This window comes from Bidens hawaiensis, unplaced genomic scaffold (assembly GCF_021521415.1).
Source record: "Bidens hawaiensis isolate Kalapana, Puna unplaced genomic scaffold, B.hawaiensis_p1.1 tig00068690_1, whole genome shotgun sequence".
Lineage (NCBI taxonomy): Eukaryota > Viridiplantae > Streptophyta > Magnoliopsida > Asterales > Asteraceae > Bidens > Bidens hawaiensis.
In genome coordinates, this window is record NW_027502127.1 from 1 (window position 1) to 16055 (window position 16055).

The 16055-nt window shown below is 34.1% G+C and overlaps 1 protein-coding gene and 2 pseudogenes across 2 annotated transcripts; 1 reads left to right on the forward strand and 2 right to left on the reverse strand.

Moving 5' to 3' along the window:
* Nucleotides 1–475: 475 nt before the first annotated feature.
* LOC143605214 (anthranilate phosphoribosyltransferase, chloroplastic-like) lies at nucleotides 476–2838 on the reverse strand (the record flags this gene model as incomplete). Its single annotated transcript, XM_077081420.1, has 4 exons — nucleotides 2642–2838; nucleotides 2418–2561; nucleotides 1200–1361; nucleotides 476–559 (listed from the first exon to the last, which is right to left on the reverse strand). Coding segments are annotated over exons 1-4 (585 nt in total), but the record flags the coding sequence as incomplete, so codon positions are not given.
* A 5601-nt stretch (nucleotides 2839–8439) lies between these two features.
* Nucleotides 8440–9531, forward strand: LOC143605213 (abscisic acid receptor PYL4 pseudogene; annotated as a pseudogene).
* Nucleotides 9532–10936: 1405 nt separating this feature from the next.
* Nucleotides 10937–14503, reverse strand: LOC143605215 (protein trichome birefringence-like 34; annotated as a pseudogene). Its single transcript, XR_013148461.1, has 5 exons — nucleotides 14016–14503; nucleotides 12762–12939; nucleotides 11678–11877; nucleotides 11420–11587; nucleotides 10937–11290 (listed from the first exon to the last, which is right to left on the reverse strand). The product of XR_013148461.1 is annotated as a protein trichome birefringence-like 34 (transcript).
* Between the last annotated feature and the right edge of the window lie 1552 nt (nucleotides 14504–16055).

A 16055-nucleotide genomic window follows, 5' to 3' on the forward strand; every position in this document is an offset into this window, starting at 1 on the left:
TGACCCCTTTTAACCCAAACCCGCTTTGACCCATTACCCAACCTTTATGAGTCATTAGTAAGAGACTTAACTAGGTCTTCCTTGTAAACACCAACAACTGCAAAAGGAACATGTGCTGGATTTAACATAGGACCGAGGATGTTGAACACGGTTTTCACTTTTAGTTGCTTTCTCACGGGCCTAACAATTTGCATTGCGGGATGATACACAGGTGCCATCATAAACCCAATCCCTGCCTTGTTCACACACCTTTTCACCCCCAAATCAAATAACCAACTTATTAACCATATGCAAAACAAGAGCAATTAATATTTGGTATTTTTTTGTCAAACCAGTTCATTATTGCTAAGTACAATGTTTAATTTCATGAAAAAAAAGCCTCCTGATGGTGATAGCACAACTATAATTGATTTCGTTTTAGAAAACGTAAGATTTAAAAATAAAATAAAATACTATATGTAGGAAACCTACAAACCTCGGGGTCTAATTCAATTGCAACACTCAATTCTTCTAAAACATCAGCACTTCCACATGCAGATGAGCTTGACCTGCTACCTTGCTGCAACATGTAATTTAAACCATTATTTAAATAAAAAAAAAGAAGATCACGAAACAGGCACGCGGGTTAGGTCGTTTTGGGCCAACCCACAAACACTTCTTTCATCCAATTCTTGATTTTATAACTAATTAGTGTGTTAAATACGATAACATAAACTACCTTACTACAATATTAAGCGAACTTTTATTAACAAAACAATTTTGATGGTTTTATCCATTTGAATACACTTTGGATGGCAATTAATCCATTTGACTAGTATCTGTTTTAGTAAAATATTTAAGCTTAACGAGTTTGACCCATTAAAAATAGCTCATAAACCAAAGAAACCAATTAGCAAAATTGGCACTTTGGATGACTATGAACCCATTTGATTTGTTCGACCCAGTTGACTAGCATCCCTTTTAGCTAAATTTTTAAGCTTAACAAGTTTGACCCGCTAAAGATAACCCAGAAACCAAACCGACCCATTTATAGATATTCATTAAAAATGCAAACATTAAGAAAATTGCCACCTTGGATAACTCCATTTTAGTCAAACCTTTAAGCTTAACCAGCTTGACCCATTATAGATAGCCATAAACTAAATTGACCCATTTCAAGATTTGGCTATAATTCACTAAAAATCAAAACAAAATGCAACCTTTGCGACTCTTGTTCCACAAGCAGCTGCTAATATTGATGATCCGGTTGAAATATTTACAGTGTTTGCACCATCGCCACCTGTCCCAACAATGTCCACCACGTCACCTAGCCCTTCTACCTTTTTACAGTGTTTAATCATGGCCTTAGCTAACCCCACCACCTGCACACTCATTATTCAAAGATTTCACAATATTCATATAAATCGGTACAAAAAATAAAAAACTTGTACTGTTTAATCTTTGATGCATTGGATAGCTATTGCTTCAAAACAGCATTCTGAACATACATATGGGATAATACATTCTTGCATCAATGATGAACTTGATACATGTTTATGTTAAAAAATTTAGGGTCAGACTTGGGTATATGTTGACATTTTATGGTCAAACACTACATTTTGGTAAAATAATAAAAGCAAAAGCTAGCAAGAGTGGTATGTTAAACTCATAACTATACTAGCAACAACAAATTTCAATCATCAAAATAAACATAAACAAATTAGCCATAACTCATTTCACTGCTAATTGCTTAAGGTCAAATTATCATCAATTTGACATTGAATACACATTGATTTATTCAACTGATATACACACAAGAATAAACATTAAAACATATCATCTATGCTCTTGCATCCATGGTAAATATGATAAACTTGATATTGGTTTTACTAAAAGGGATTCAAAATTGGGCATAAGTTAAATTTTCATGGTCAAACAATACACTTATGATAGATTGATATCAACAACAATCAAGACTAGGGGTGCAAACGAGCGGAGCCCGAGTTTGGCACGTTTAACTTACCTATTGATTTCTAATTCTAAAGCCGGCTCGTTTACTATTTATTAATTAACTTTATATATTTATAATTATATATATATATATATATATATTTTTAGTTATTTTTGCATAACATTACATGAATTAATTAATAACTATTATATATATAAACGACATGCTCGTTTAGGCTCGATCTCGCTAAATGAAGTTCCGGTTTTGGGGTCGTTTATAAAATGAGCTTACTTTTAGGCTTGGCTGGTTTGCACCCGTAATAAAGAGGTTTAATCACATAAAATTACACAAGATTGATTATATAACATCAAGGCCTCAATCATGAAAACAAATGTTAATTTCCCAAAGTTTCCATTTTATAAAGCAATAATATGAAATTAAGAATCAAATTTGGGGAAAAAGAAGATTAATTTATGATACGACTTACTTCTTCATAAGTTTCACCTTTGGCTCTTAGGAGCACAAGAAACGCGCTTATTAACGCCTCATTCGCATCCTGCAGCAGGTAATCCAACGACTCCTCTGCTTCATCCTCCGTCAAATCCCTTCTTTCAATCAATGATTCAATCAACTACTTCCATCATAAACAATATATTATATTATATTATATTATACATCCAATAACCTAATCAATCAATCAATCTAATCTACCTGCGCGAACGACGTCGTTTTCGATACCGAACCGGACGCGTGTTTACCGGAATAAACACGTGTCAAATTGGTGAATCCGCCATTGCTGTTGTGGAGGTCGAATGAACATGTTCTATTGAGTTGTTTTGTTGTTGTAATAACATATGATGATGAAGAAGAAGAAGACAATAGAAGGTTGAATCGAATGGCAGCCATTGATGAAGAATTGACAAACTCAATATAATTAATAACTTATTTTTTTATTTATCTTCAATGTCATGTATTTATATTCAGATTTGCATACCCGGGTTTCTTCTTCGAATGAGTTTGTCGCTGACAAATAGTACCTGAAAAACATACTTGAAAAATCAACATAATATTAATGAGCTCACAGATGATACTTGAAAGTGTACACGTGGTCAAATATGAAATCGTTTTGTTTGAAAACATAATGCAAACATGCCCATGGTGTACGAAAACGTGCCCTTTAAATATAATGTAAACATGGTCCCAATGTACGAAAACGTATCTTTGAAGCATAATACAAATGTGTCAATAACGTACGAAAATTGTATACTTGAAACATAATATAATTGTGGTCATATCATACGAAAACGTATCCTTAGCTCGAGGGGGGGGGGGGGCTCAATCTTAGACCATCCCAAGTGTAAATTTTGTGTTCTTTTATCTTCTACAATCTCACCTGGCCTTATCAAACTAAAAACCGACCCCACCCGTCTATATATACACACACACACACAGGTCCTCATACTAGACCATGTAAAGATTATGTGAATTTATATCTTTATACAACTTACCGTCAATTAGAAAATATGAACGTCTGTATATGTGTTTATATATATTTAGCGAAGTTATCGTTCGTGTCAAGGATAGTTTGGTCAACATCAAACACAAACTGTGACTCATTTCCATTTGGATTTTAAGTAAAAACGTTAGAAATTATAAATTCTGTGTTTTTTTTCATGATTCAATAATGTTTAGATTTTTTAAGTGATTTTTACTCATATAAGTGGCAAATTAATTAATAATAATAATAATAAAGTAAAGAAAAACATCAAACCTGTTTGGTGAATAGAGACTGGGTCGGCGGAAAAGATAGTTCACTTGTCACTGAGTTCGAACCATGGTCGTCGGAGAACACACGGGTGTGAAGAAGATAGAAGGTTGTCGGATTCTCTATGGTGGTGGGGGCGGCCGGAAAACGGCAGGGTTAGAGGATAGTGACAGTGAGAATGAGAATGAGAATGAGAATGAGAATGAAGGGGAGGATGTATAAGACCAAGTGTAGTCGGGCTACCCGGCGAAAAGGGGCGGGGCCATCGTCTTTGTGGTTTAAAAACAATAATATTTTATTATTATTATGACCGTTTTCAAACGGTTAAAAATAAAAAAAAAAAAATTAATTAAAACAATATATACATATCTATATAAACATACACATTCTTCTCCATTTCATACATGATTTATACCCAAATTTTTTATAAAATATAGCAAAATGAATCCTACAAACAACCCGAACCAACCGAAACCCATGGAACTCACCGCTATCATGACCGAAATCATCAAAAAACACGAAAAGTTTGTCGAGGAACTCAACGATACCATGAGCGAAACCAGCAAACAACACGAAAAGATTGCCGCTATAATGGAGTTGCGGGAAATGAGTAAAGAATACGAATTCCTCAAAGCGGCCGGGTCACATGAAGATGCCGCATTGTTGCAACGACGACGAGTCGAAAAAATGCGCGAATATTATGGATATTAGTATTTTTTTTAGTTATGTATCTTTATTTTAGTTATGTATTTTTTTAGTTCCTTTTAACTTTAATGCATTTTTATTTAATTATTTAAATAAATTGGTTTTTATTTGATTAGTTTTTATTATAAAAAGAAAATAATAAAAATAAAATACCGTGGACCCAGTTTGTAGCCCCTACACCATTACACCCCAAAAACAAATTTCCACGATTTGCTGACTGGGTGTCACGTGTCACAATTGGCCCCCAATTTGTAGCCCCTCCACTACGCAAAGCCTAAGTGGGTATCGCTCACACGAACTCGTTTCATTTATTATTATTATTTTATATTCTTCTCGTCAAAATGTTATCTTGGTCGACCTCTATATTCTGAATAATAAATAAGTGTGACGAAATATTTTAGATGTCTCGGTAGTAAACCATGTATTCGGACCGACGTGATAATTAAAAGTGTTGTGCCTCACAATGATGCTTTCAATAGTTCGTTTCATTTAATATTAATTAATATTATTTTTTAACTTGATCTCTTCATATTTACAATGTAAAACATTGAGTTTAATCGAGTCGTGCTAATTCTTCGTGTATGCTAACTGAAACTTGTTATAAGGATGTCTTGTATGTTTGTTCTAAAATAATTATTACTAAACTAATGAAATTGGCAAAAGACATACATACCCTTGTCTTAACAGAGAAAATAAACGGAGTTAATGATTTGGACGTAATAGACAACAAATAGGAAACCTCAATGGCGTAGTTGCAAAATAAAAAAAAAAAACTTTTAGCACGGAAGTCGCATAAATGACCAAACCTTATGGACGATTTTGACACTTTACTTTTCCTCTTTTCGAAATAAAATAAAACCAAGAATTAGAGCACCGAAGGCTTTGATACCATGTCAAAAGATGATTATCATAAATTAAACTTTTATTAATCTGAATCAATAATCGAACACCGCAGACAATTACAACCAAAGAAATCTCCACAGATCAACAATATATGATCTGCTACAATAACACCCGAAGTCTAACGAGTAACAGCTCTTTAATACAACCAGAAACAAACCCTAGACCTTATAGCAATTTCTATCCATCGATATATGAGAGAGTTGATTGTTTACAGTGATGAGGAAATAAGAAATCTAAGTGGTTGTTTGTTTACATCTGAATGGAACCATTCAAATGTAAACATCTGATTCATTCAGACTTCAGACTGTTTGGTTTCAAACAGAATAACATATGAATGGTTAAAATTAGGTATGAATCATTCAGACTTAGGCCCTGTTTGTTTTTGTCTCTTTTCTCTGAATAGAGGAAAACGTCTGATTCGGTCAGACGTAATCAGACGTGGGGCTGTTTGTTTTTTTTCTGGCATTAAGAGGTTCAGCGTCTTAATAGCATCTGAACCAGTAAGAGCTTTTAGTGGGTCTGAAAACCTCTTAACCCAAAAAAAACATACGTTTGTCTCCGGCCTCCATTAACTTCTAACCCGGAGACTAGGCTCCATCTCCGACGACTAGAGGTTCGTCTCTAGCCTCCACCTCTTAATGATTCAGATTTCAGACATTTGAACCACCTCTTAACATTCAGATGTGGTATTCAGATTCAGACTTAAATCTCTAAAAAAAACAAACGGGGCCTTACTGTTGTTGTTGAATGAGAGTCAGATCTGAATGAACCAAAAAGCCCCTAAGTCTCGTTTTATAATCTGAATTTCTGATCAGCTACAACTTGGACCTGCTACAAGCCCAGCTCATTCAAGCCTCCAAGCCCATTTAGTGTCCAGCAAGATACAAGCCCATTTATCAAACCTCATTAAAAAAACACATTGAATTGTATTAGATAAAAAATAATAACTTTTAACATTTATTATGAAAAAACTAAAAACTTGACTCACATAAAACAATGACCCTATCAAACTATAAACTTAACCTAGTACAAACAACTAGATGATAACAAAATCAAACCCACACTCGAATACTCTTCAGAACAGATATAGCTTGGCACTTAGCTTTCGGTCAAGTAGCAACATCACATATGTATGATGTATCCTACAACTTTTACCCACTTATGAGAAGTAAAATAAGAAAGTAAATCTTCCGTAACATTAATAAATAATAACCCTTGAGTGCTCAAAAACTAACACCAAGCAAAACCGGTTAGAATAGCAACATCACGTATTTTAATTTTGGCCTTCCATGTTGGGTTTTGTGATCATATGTATACCTTTACTTTGGCTTTCATTCTGTGTTCATCACATGAATAATAACTTGCAACTTAGCGATATTGTAAATGTTTGGAATCTTGAAAAACAATTTGACCACTTCTCTCTTTGTATCGTTAATGTTTTTTGATGAATTGATTTCCCTTTTATTGTAAAATATCTAGAGATCATCGAGTTGATAATCTCGTTTGTATTTGACGTTAGGGCGTTAGTTTCGTATCGATTTAGAGATTTTGATGTCTTTTAAGGCAATCATCAAAGAATAGATGGATGAAAAAAAAATCCCATTTGTATTTGTTTTAAAAATTTAAGCACATTAAAGTATTGTTTTTATTTCATTTCTGTAAATTAAATATTGAAATATGTTATGTGATATCAACCTTATTATACCAACTAATAATTACCCGATATTACTCCGGTTTGAAAATCGTTATATATCAATTAATTTGATGACTGTTTGCCTAAAATCATTATATATTATTAAAAATAGAACTTCTTGGCCCTAGGTTATGTGTAGTGAACGAGCTATAAAATGAGGCAATTTGTGTCTGTGACGTCCATTCAGTAAAAGAAGAGTTTTTTATTTTATAGGTGTAATGGTGTAGCCCCATATATATCTCACACATATACCATTAAAATAATAATAAACCAACAACTAATGTGGGCGACAAAAACCCTCCCTCCCCCCCCCCTATATATCGCCCATTTGTAGTCTAATGGGGCGATGTTCCTTCAATTTGTAGCCCAAATTGCCTATTTTCTCGTCACGTTACGCATAGCCTTAGAAGTTATTATTCTAAAAGTTAATACGAATAGTACTCAATAATCTTAACTACTTTCAACTTATTCTTTAGAAAAACTACATATTGAACTTTCCACATCAAAATGGAATCCTAAAGTAAGTAACGGTACATGCATTATTGGGTTTGATTTCGATTATTATAATAAGAAAACTAGTTAGGCAAGCAAGGGGAGATTCGAGAACAATGACGAATAGTCTGGAACTGGTCCTTTTGTGCCCCACTTTCCCATTGATATTATTATAAAATGCAATGCAACTTGCTCAACTTGATATATTTTTTTATATAAAGGTTGGTGTGAATGTGTGATTACGTTTTCTCTTTTATAAAAACCTATATGGTCCACTTGTTTGCAACACATTCATTTCGACCCCTTGCATTAACACTTATTGTCATTCATTTCCAAGTATCATTTTATAAGATCTGTTTAGCCTCTCAAGATTTGAGTTTAAGGTCAATGCCGGTTTCATAAACGTTTTCAACTACTAGATGTAATCTATAAGCATATGTGATATGACATCTTTTGGTCGATTTAGCTCACGATATCCTTACCCACCATGTCATGATTATGTTAGCTAGGTTTACACAATATATATATCTAACATATGTGACAAGTCACGTGAAGTATACGTTAACAAATGACCACTAATCTCATCTTCTCACTCACTATCAAAGTGGCAGCAAAGAATTAACGGTATGTACCATCCCAAAATAATCAAGTACGCAGTTTTTCTAGATTATTCTCTTAGACAAGTATCCTTCTATGTGGGAAGGTTAAGACGGCCTAACTTGCAACCAATCGGTCAGAAGAAAAAACTCAGAGGTACTCAAACCTCCATTCTCATTAAGTAATTACTCAGATCTAGTTATAAATGGAAGTATTTAATTGATACGTATATAAGATTTATCATAATCGTCTTTAACATAGTAGGAGTTACAATTACATACATTTTCTAATTGTTCCGTTATGACGTTTTTATAGCACCGACACTTTTTCCAACACCGATCTTTCTTGATCCGTTCTTGATCTAACTTTAGAAACACGTTACCACCTTTATGCAAATATGTACAAACTTCAAGGATCAAATGCAACTATCCTATTTGTTAACGAATATACAAACAAACTAAATGCAAGTTGCTAAATAGTGAAAGCTATAGGCCAATTTGACAAGGTCAAAAGTGTAATTCCACACGGAATCAAATTCAAAAGCCACCAATTACATATGACCCCTACAACCATTTATAAAACCTTAACATCAACAAACAATAACCAAGATTCATTCCACAAACAACTTAACACAAGTTTTGTCACAATGCTTTCCAATCCACAAAACCAACCATCATTCTACCTAGACAGAATCAACACAACCTCTAGCGGATGTAACAATAATAATATCCTACAACCAATAACTAATACACCGATACCCGACACTGTGGCACGACACCACATTCATCGGGTTAACCCTAACCAATGCTGCTCCGCGGTTATCCAACACATCAACGCGCCAATATCTGACGTATGGTCCATCGTTCGTCGCTTCGACAACCCACAAGCCTACAAACATTTTATCAAAACATGTCACGTTATTTTTGGAAATGGAGACATTGGAACCCTAAGGGAAGTGCATGTAATATCCGGTCTACCCGCTGCTAGGTCTACCGAACGGCTCGAGATATTAGATGATGAACAACATGTTATTAGTTTTAGTGTTGTGGATGGTGATCATAGGCTTGCTAATTACCGTTCGGTTACTACACTTCATGCTACACCGTGTGGAAATTGGACAGTGGTTGTTGAGTCTTATGTTGTTGATGTACCGCCAGGGAATACGAAGGAAGAAGCGTGTGTGTTTGTCAACACGATTGTGAAATGTAACTTGCAGTCGTTGGCTCAGATATCTGAAAATAAACTACGGTGAAAGGATGATTAATTGGAAACAAGTACATACCGCGGTTTTTCGATTAATGAAAAGTTGAAAACCTTCTTATATTTGTTTTGTTGGTGTGAATTTTCATCATCAAAAGTTTTGTGAATCCATATATATAATGTATGTCACTTTTTTGAAGGTTTTATTACAGAATATGTGAAAATGTGCTAGATCTTGTTATTGTAGATTGCAATATTTGCACCTAGATTTTTTTTTAATTCATATAATGAGATTATTCATTATTATAAGTTTTGTATAGTGATAGTTAGTGATTTGCAAACTCCACCATTGAGTTCAATGATCTATGCATTTTAAAGTTAATTGTGAGTTGTGACAGTTTTCTTTAGTACTATTATGGTTATGCATAATTAGTAAGAGTTTCAATTTAAATTTTAAAAACATATATATGAACTTTTAAAAACAATTACTAATTAAACAATAACTAAGATTCATATATATTTCACTTCACCTTATTAAGTATAAAAAATTTAAACTGATACATGTATTACAAGATTAAAATTTAAACCAAGTGTTTTTTTCAAACAAAAACCTATTTTAACATAAAATATTTTGTTTAATACATTGGATGAGTTTTCTTCTATATATTTATAAGTACCAATAATATCACAACTTAAGCATAAACAATTTTACAGGTTACCAGTAGAATCAAGTTTCTAATGAGCTAGCGTGTAGGATTGTTTATATGAAAGCTAATAGAGAGAGAAAAATAAATAATATAAATTTACTAATTAAGTTATCTCCTTTATTATACTAAACCTTGGGGGAAATAAATGAATGTGCTAAATATAGGCAAAGATGTTGCAAACAAATGGCAAATTCTAGTATCATTAAAAAACATCGTTTTCATCGATACGTAAGGTAAATGGACAAAAAGTTGTGTCGCTAGCCCTTTATAAATAGTAAAACTAAGTTATTTAAAAATAACCGTCTTATTTACATAAATACGCGTGAATTATAAATCGTGTGGCTTTTGATGACATTCAAAAGTCGATTGAACCAATCAATACGTGATTCGGAAACGTACCCCTAATTTTTTTTAATTTGGCCTTTCCAAGTTGGGTTTTATGATCATACCAATTAACAACCAAATCTCCCATACTCAATTTCTATAATACCAATTGCAAATATGAAATATCTACTTTATAAATTTCTTTTCCTTTGCTTTCGCTTTCATTCTGTATTCATCACATGAATAATAAAAAGAAACTTGCAACTTGCACCCAACTTGCAATGAAAGATAATGTTAGGAATCTTGGCTGATGAATGCAATATGGGGGCATTGGAATTAAACATTTTGACCAAACTGTATTAGATTTATACTTTGTAAAGTGAAAGAGAAGTTACATGACAACAAATAGTCAAATAGGCAAAACTTGAGTGACATGTAAGAGCACCATCAATGTTAGACCTTCACAAACCGTAACATCAGATTCCTAATTTTTCTAAAAATTCTCACTTTCTTTCACAACACTAAACCTCCGTAAAACCCATTAAAAATTATTAAAGTTACATAAATTATCAAAGTTATATATATAATATGTATGTATATATGTGATGTACTTGCGGCTGAAATTCGTTTAACGAGAAATATAAGCCAAAAGAAGTTCATTCCAAATATCAGGAACACCAGGAAGACACCAATGTGAACAATCTGAAGCAAGTCTCGGGTTCTTTTTTTGCTGGTCAGTTAACGGACGCCAAAATTTCCTGTAAATAGTAGTGTGTGCATCTTTTCTACATTGTGTTAGTTGTGTTATGTTTATAATTTGTACATTCACCCCTGTGGCTTTCAATTTGCTCAATGATGACTCCAACATACTCAGCATTTTCGAGTTTGTTCAGCTTTCCCAAAATTCGCTAACCATCACCGGTTCTGTCTCTCCATAGCAGTTTCTTTTACGCATGCCTCCCCATTCTTTAGCCCTACAATCACATTACAAGAAATCTCATCCATTTAGCGACAACATTAAGTCGTTGGCATAAGTCACCTATAGCGACGAGTGTCATCCGTCTACTTGTGCTGTTTGTAGACAAATATATATTGTTTATTACCTCGAATGAGTTGCCGTAGCACCCATGAAAAACAACTTGGTTTTTGAAGGATCGATATGGGTACACACCCAGTCAGACCATGTTTCGAGTCCCATTTTGTAGGCACGAAGACTATCAACTTCTTCATACTCTTGATTAGGGTCATCCAACAAAGATCCACTACTTTTTCTAATAAATTAACAAATAAAAGCCTAATTAACTTGTTAATTTGTTAAACTATTGAAACACAATTGTAACACTTTTTTATTCTGAACTTACAAAAGCTTCACTACTTGTACTGAACTCCACCAATGATAGGAATTAAAGATGAGTATATCTGAATTAACCCAATGTCTAGCATGTTTTTCAATGGCTTTGATTCCAACAATTCTATAATCATGGCTATGGTTAGTTGGACTATCGCCGTTAGATTCGACCAACATCGGAGCCCAGTAGAAATCGATTGAGATATTGTAGTCCTGTGTTGATAATTTTAACTGGAAGTTACTTGCATTATTTCACTAGCAAAAAAATGAGGAAAAAAGTTTAAATTTGTGATGGACAAAAAAATGGACCACAACATTAGTGACCGGATTAGTGACCAAATCCAAAATTCTCAAAACTAGCGACGGAAGCCAAAATCAATCGCATATAAGGCGTTCTCGACATCTGTGGCTAATTTCGGCTAAAACAATGACCGTTAAATTTGGTCACTAGTTTTGTGAGTTCTGGATTTGAAAAATGAGGAGACGACGATCCCTTGACCGATCACCCAGATGACCCCTGAATTTTTTTAAATTTATATATATGAAAAAAATAGGTATCATTATGTTTAAATCCAATTATCCAATTCATTTAAGGCCAACTTTATAAAATAATTTTCACAACCCAAGTCCCAAACCATGAAGTCCATTAAAAATATTATTATTTAAATCAATAAAAACCCTTTTATTTAAGGCCCAAATTTTTCTCATCTTCGGCCTAATTTTTTTTAATGATTCTCCATGACGACTCTGGAAAATTAGTCGCTAAACGAGTTGTTTCAAAATAGGTCGTTAAATGAGCGGTCACAAAATATGGCGCTAACTACCCTGTCGCAACATAGGGCACTAAATCAGCAGTTGCTAAGATTTAGTCACAAAAGTTTCAGTCTGAAGTTTGGTGGGTAATCTGGCAACGGAATGACCTGTCGCAAAATCACTCTCATCAATAATTCAGTCGCAAAACAGTTGTAAATGGTATTTTTTTACCTTTAGTTAAACAACTCACTTTTTTTTATTAAAAGATTTTAACACAAACCAAGCTAAATCTGGATAATGGGTAAGCGATGAATACCATTTTCAAATGAACATGTAGGACTTACTATGGCCCTGAAAGTGTGCAAGCGACCACTTATGAGACCTCCATCATCTCTCTTGATACCCGGGATAGATGAATGGAGCATGCAAATCATCGAATTCCATTGATTTCGGTTTAACGAATCGCCCACGAACAATAGTCTTTTACCTCTCAATCTCTCTATTACGGCTATCCCATTAAACCTACACCCACAAAAAGAGTTTATTTATTTGGATAGTGATAACATAAAACATTAGTGGTTGTTGGATATTGTTTACAAAAACTATAAAGAGAGTTTATTTTTTGTATTACAAGCTGTTTGAAATATGAAGCAGGCTAGGGTTGCAAACAAGCCAATTTAGTCTATTAGAGTGGCCTTGTACTCACCTCATTTACAAACCAAGTCGAGTCAAGCTGGCTTGGGGATTAGCATGTTTATCCTAAAAGGATGAAATGTTGAGCTCGAGTTTGGCTTGTTAAAAGCTTGAGCCAGCTTGTATTTTTCTACAATTTTTAGGATATTTATAATTTTGTATATCACACATATTGATGCATAGAAAATGAAGAATTCATACTTTTAACGCACATAAAGTATAAAACACAGAATTTCATGCATAGAAAAGGAAATATATATATTATAAAACTTGGGTTATAACTTTGGCTACAATTTATATTTACTAAAATTCATGCTTTAATATTAACTAACCAAACTGAACCAGTAAGCTAGCTTACCTTGGCTCGAGCTCGGATAGCTTACAAACAAACAACTTCGATCAAACTTTTTTCAAGCAAGTCTCAAGCAACGAGTTTCTTGAACAACGCTAAAACGTACCGGATCGATAAGCGACCCCAAAGACCCATAAAACTAGTTATATGGTTATAGTGTTATACATCTAGATCATTATTCACATAAAGTAGGAAATATTAATTCCAACCACCACATTAGGCTATGTGTTGTGGATGGACTACAAAATGAGACGTTTTTTGCATTGTGACGCCCAGTCAGGGTTTTTGTTTTAAGGGTGTGATGATGTTGTAGCATAATATATATATACACACACACATATATATATCACACACATAATAATATAATAATAATATTTCCAACAAACAAGCCGGTGACAAAAACTAGTCGGACAGCCCAATTTTGCCCATTTTCTTGCCCCGGGGCGGTGTTCTTGCTCCTTGTGGCCCAAATTTGTAGCCCACTACACATGGCCTCATAGTATTATTCAAAATTTACATATATATAAGATAAACAGATAGATAGAGATCAGACCTCGGGAAATCGCAGCCGTGTGGTTGCCACCTCCATCGCATATACTCGGAATCCTTTCTGCCATAAGTTTGGCAAGCAAAATTATCTTCAAGATAAGGGCACTCTTGCTCTTTATACAAAGGGTAATGACTCTTGTTATCATGAACCCATCTGCTGGAGAACAAATCGCAAGCGCCTGTTCTTGTTTGTAGTGTCTTTAACTCTCCCTGATGATCAACAACTCGTGTATTTGTAGTTGCATTTGTAAGAGTAAGAGTACTAATATTGTCATGACATGCAACTTCTTGTTTATTATTATTATTATTATTATTATTATTATTATTATTATTATTATTATAAAAGCTCATAGTTGCTAATCCTCCAAGGAAGAAGATGAGTAAGCAACAATGGATCATGGTCTGCATGTCGCATAATCCAATTGAACAGCTCTTCTTCGCCATCGTAATCGTTGATCTCTCACTGTGATTATATGTCTCTATATATAACTTGTAGTTCAAAGAAAGGGAAAAAAAAAAGAAAAAAGACTATCTATATAGAGGGCGAGTTCCTTAACTCCATTTAATATTATTCAATAATGGTGTACATTAAATTAGTAAAATCACGAGGCTCAATAACTCAATGAATGAGTTCAAACCACATTTAGTTTAGTGATCCCCATGTAGTTATTCTTTCTTCAAGAATCGAAACTCACGTGTTTTTAACTCTACTTTTAAATTACGCATTGGTTGGCCGCTACGTGATTTGTACTCTTAGGTTCTTAAAAAAAACTTTGTGCAACACTTTGGTATCATTAAGTGGTAGCCTGGTAGGGGTGCCGGGTGTCACTCTAGAGTCTAGAGTACCCTATAATTTTAGCAATCCTTTACTGTTACTTAATTTTTACACATCAACTGATCAAAGGTAAACACCAAAAGTTGTAAGATTCCTCGATTCTTCTATGGTCGAAAAAAAACATGATCTCACGTAGTGGCGGAGCTAGATACATTTTTTATGGGTTCGGAATTTTCGATGCTTGTTTTTTTTCCGGTGTCAAATTTTTTGCGCCCGAATAGGTTGGGTCAGGTTGATCATTCGGTTAGATAAATAAAGTGTAATATCACTACCATAACAAAAATATATCGTTAACGTTCAATAAAATAAAAGGTCATTAAATATAAATATATTGCATATTATAATTTTCCTTGCATGTTTTCATGTTTTGAAAAATATCTTGAATCGCAACTTTAAAAAGGAACCCATTCTCAATACAACAAATATAAACATCATTTATATAATATTTACCCAAATGATTATGCAAATCCGACTTCACATGCTTCATTGAAGAAAAACACTTCTCAAACGATAGACCAACATGTATTGGTTGTTGGCGATGGTTGAAACCTTGAGGCGAACGACAAAGAAAAAAGTTGATCGGTTGCTGAGTCGATGACCGATGTTTTTATTTGTTTATTAACTAATCTTTTTATCATCGATGGGTTCGAATATACTTTTTTTAAAACGATAATAGGTTCGCTCGCCGAAAAAGAATGAGTTCGCTCGTTAATTCAACACTATAGGTTATATATAAAACCGAAAAAGGACCGGGTTCAGCTGAACCCGAACCCGGTGATGATAGTGTGGCTCCGCCACTGATCCCACGGGGTGAAGACTTCGAAGAAACTTTCCTACAACCGTCCGATCATTCTTTGTTTCCTCATATACCCGGTTTTTAATTTACAATTTCCGTCGCCTTTGATAGAAAGTTGGCCTTAGCTTCATCCTTCCTTCATTTGGAAAGTCTCAAACTCCTTTCTTAATCCCGCTAGTTTGGCCGTCTTCAACTTAAATTCTTCTTGATACTTCGTTTGTGAAAGACTTCTTGCTTGCCTTAGCTTCATTAATTCTAGAAAACACTTCACCGTGAAATGCTTGTTGGATGATAAACAAAGCACGAGTATCCTTCTTCTTGTTCTTATGCTACCGTGTGTGAAGAAACACTAACCGGACCCACGACAGATTACTGGTAACCTGGGGGTTGGGTAGCTGTTTCCCACGAGGGGT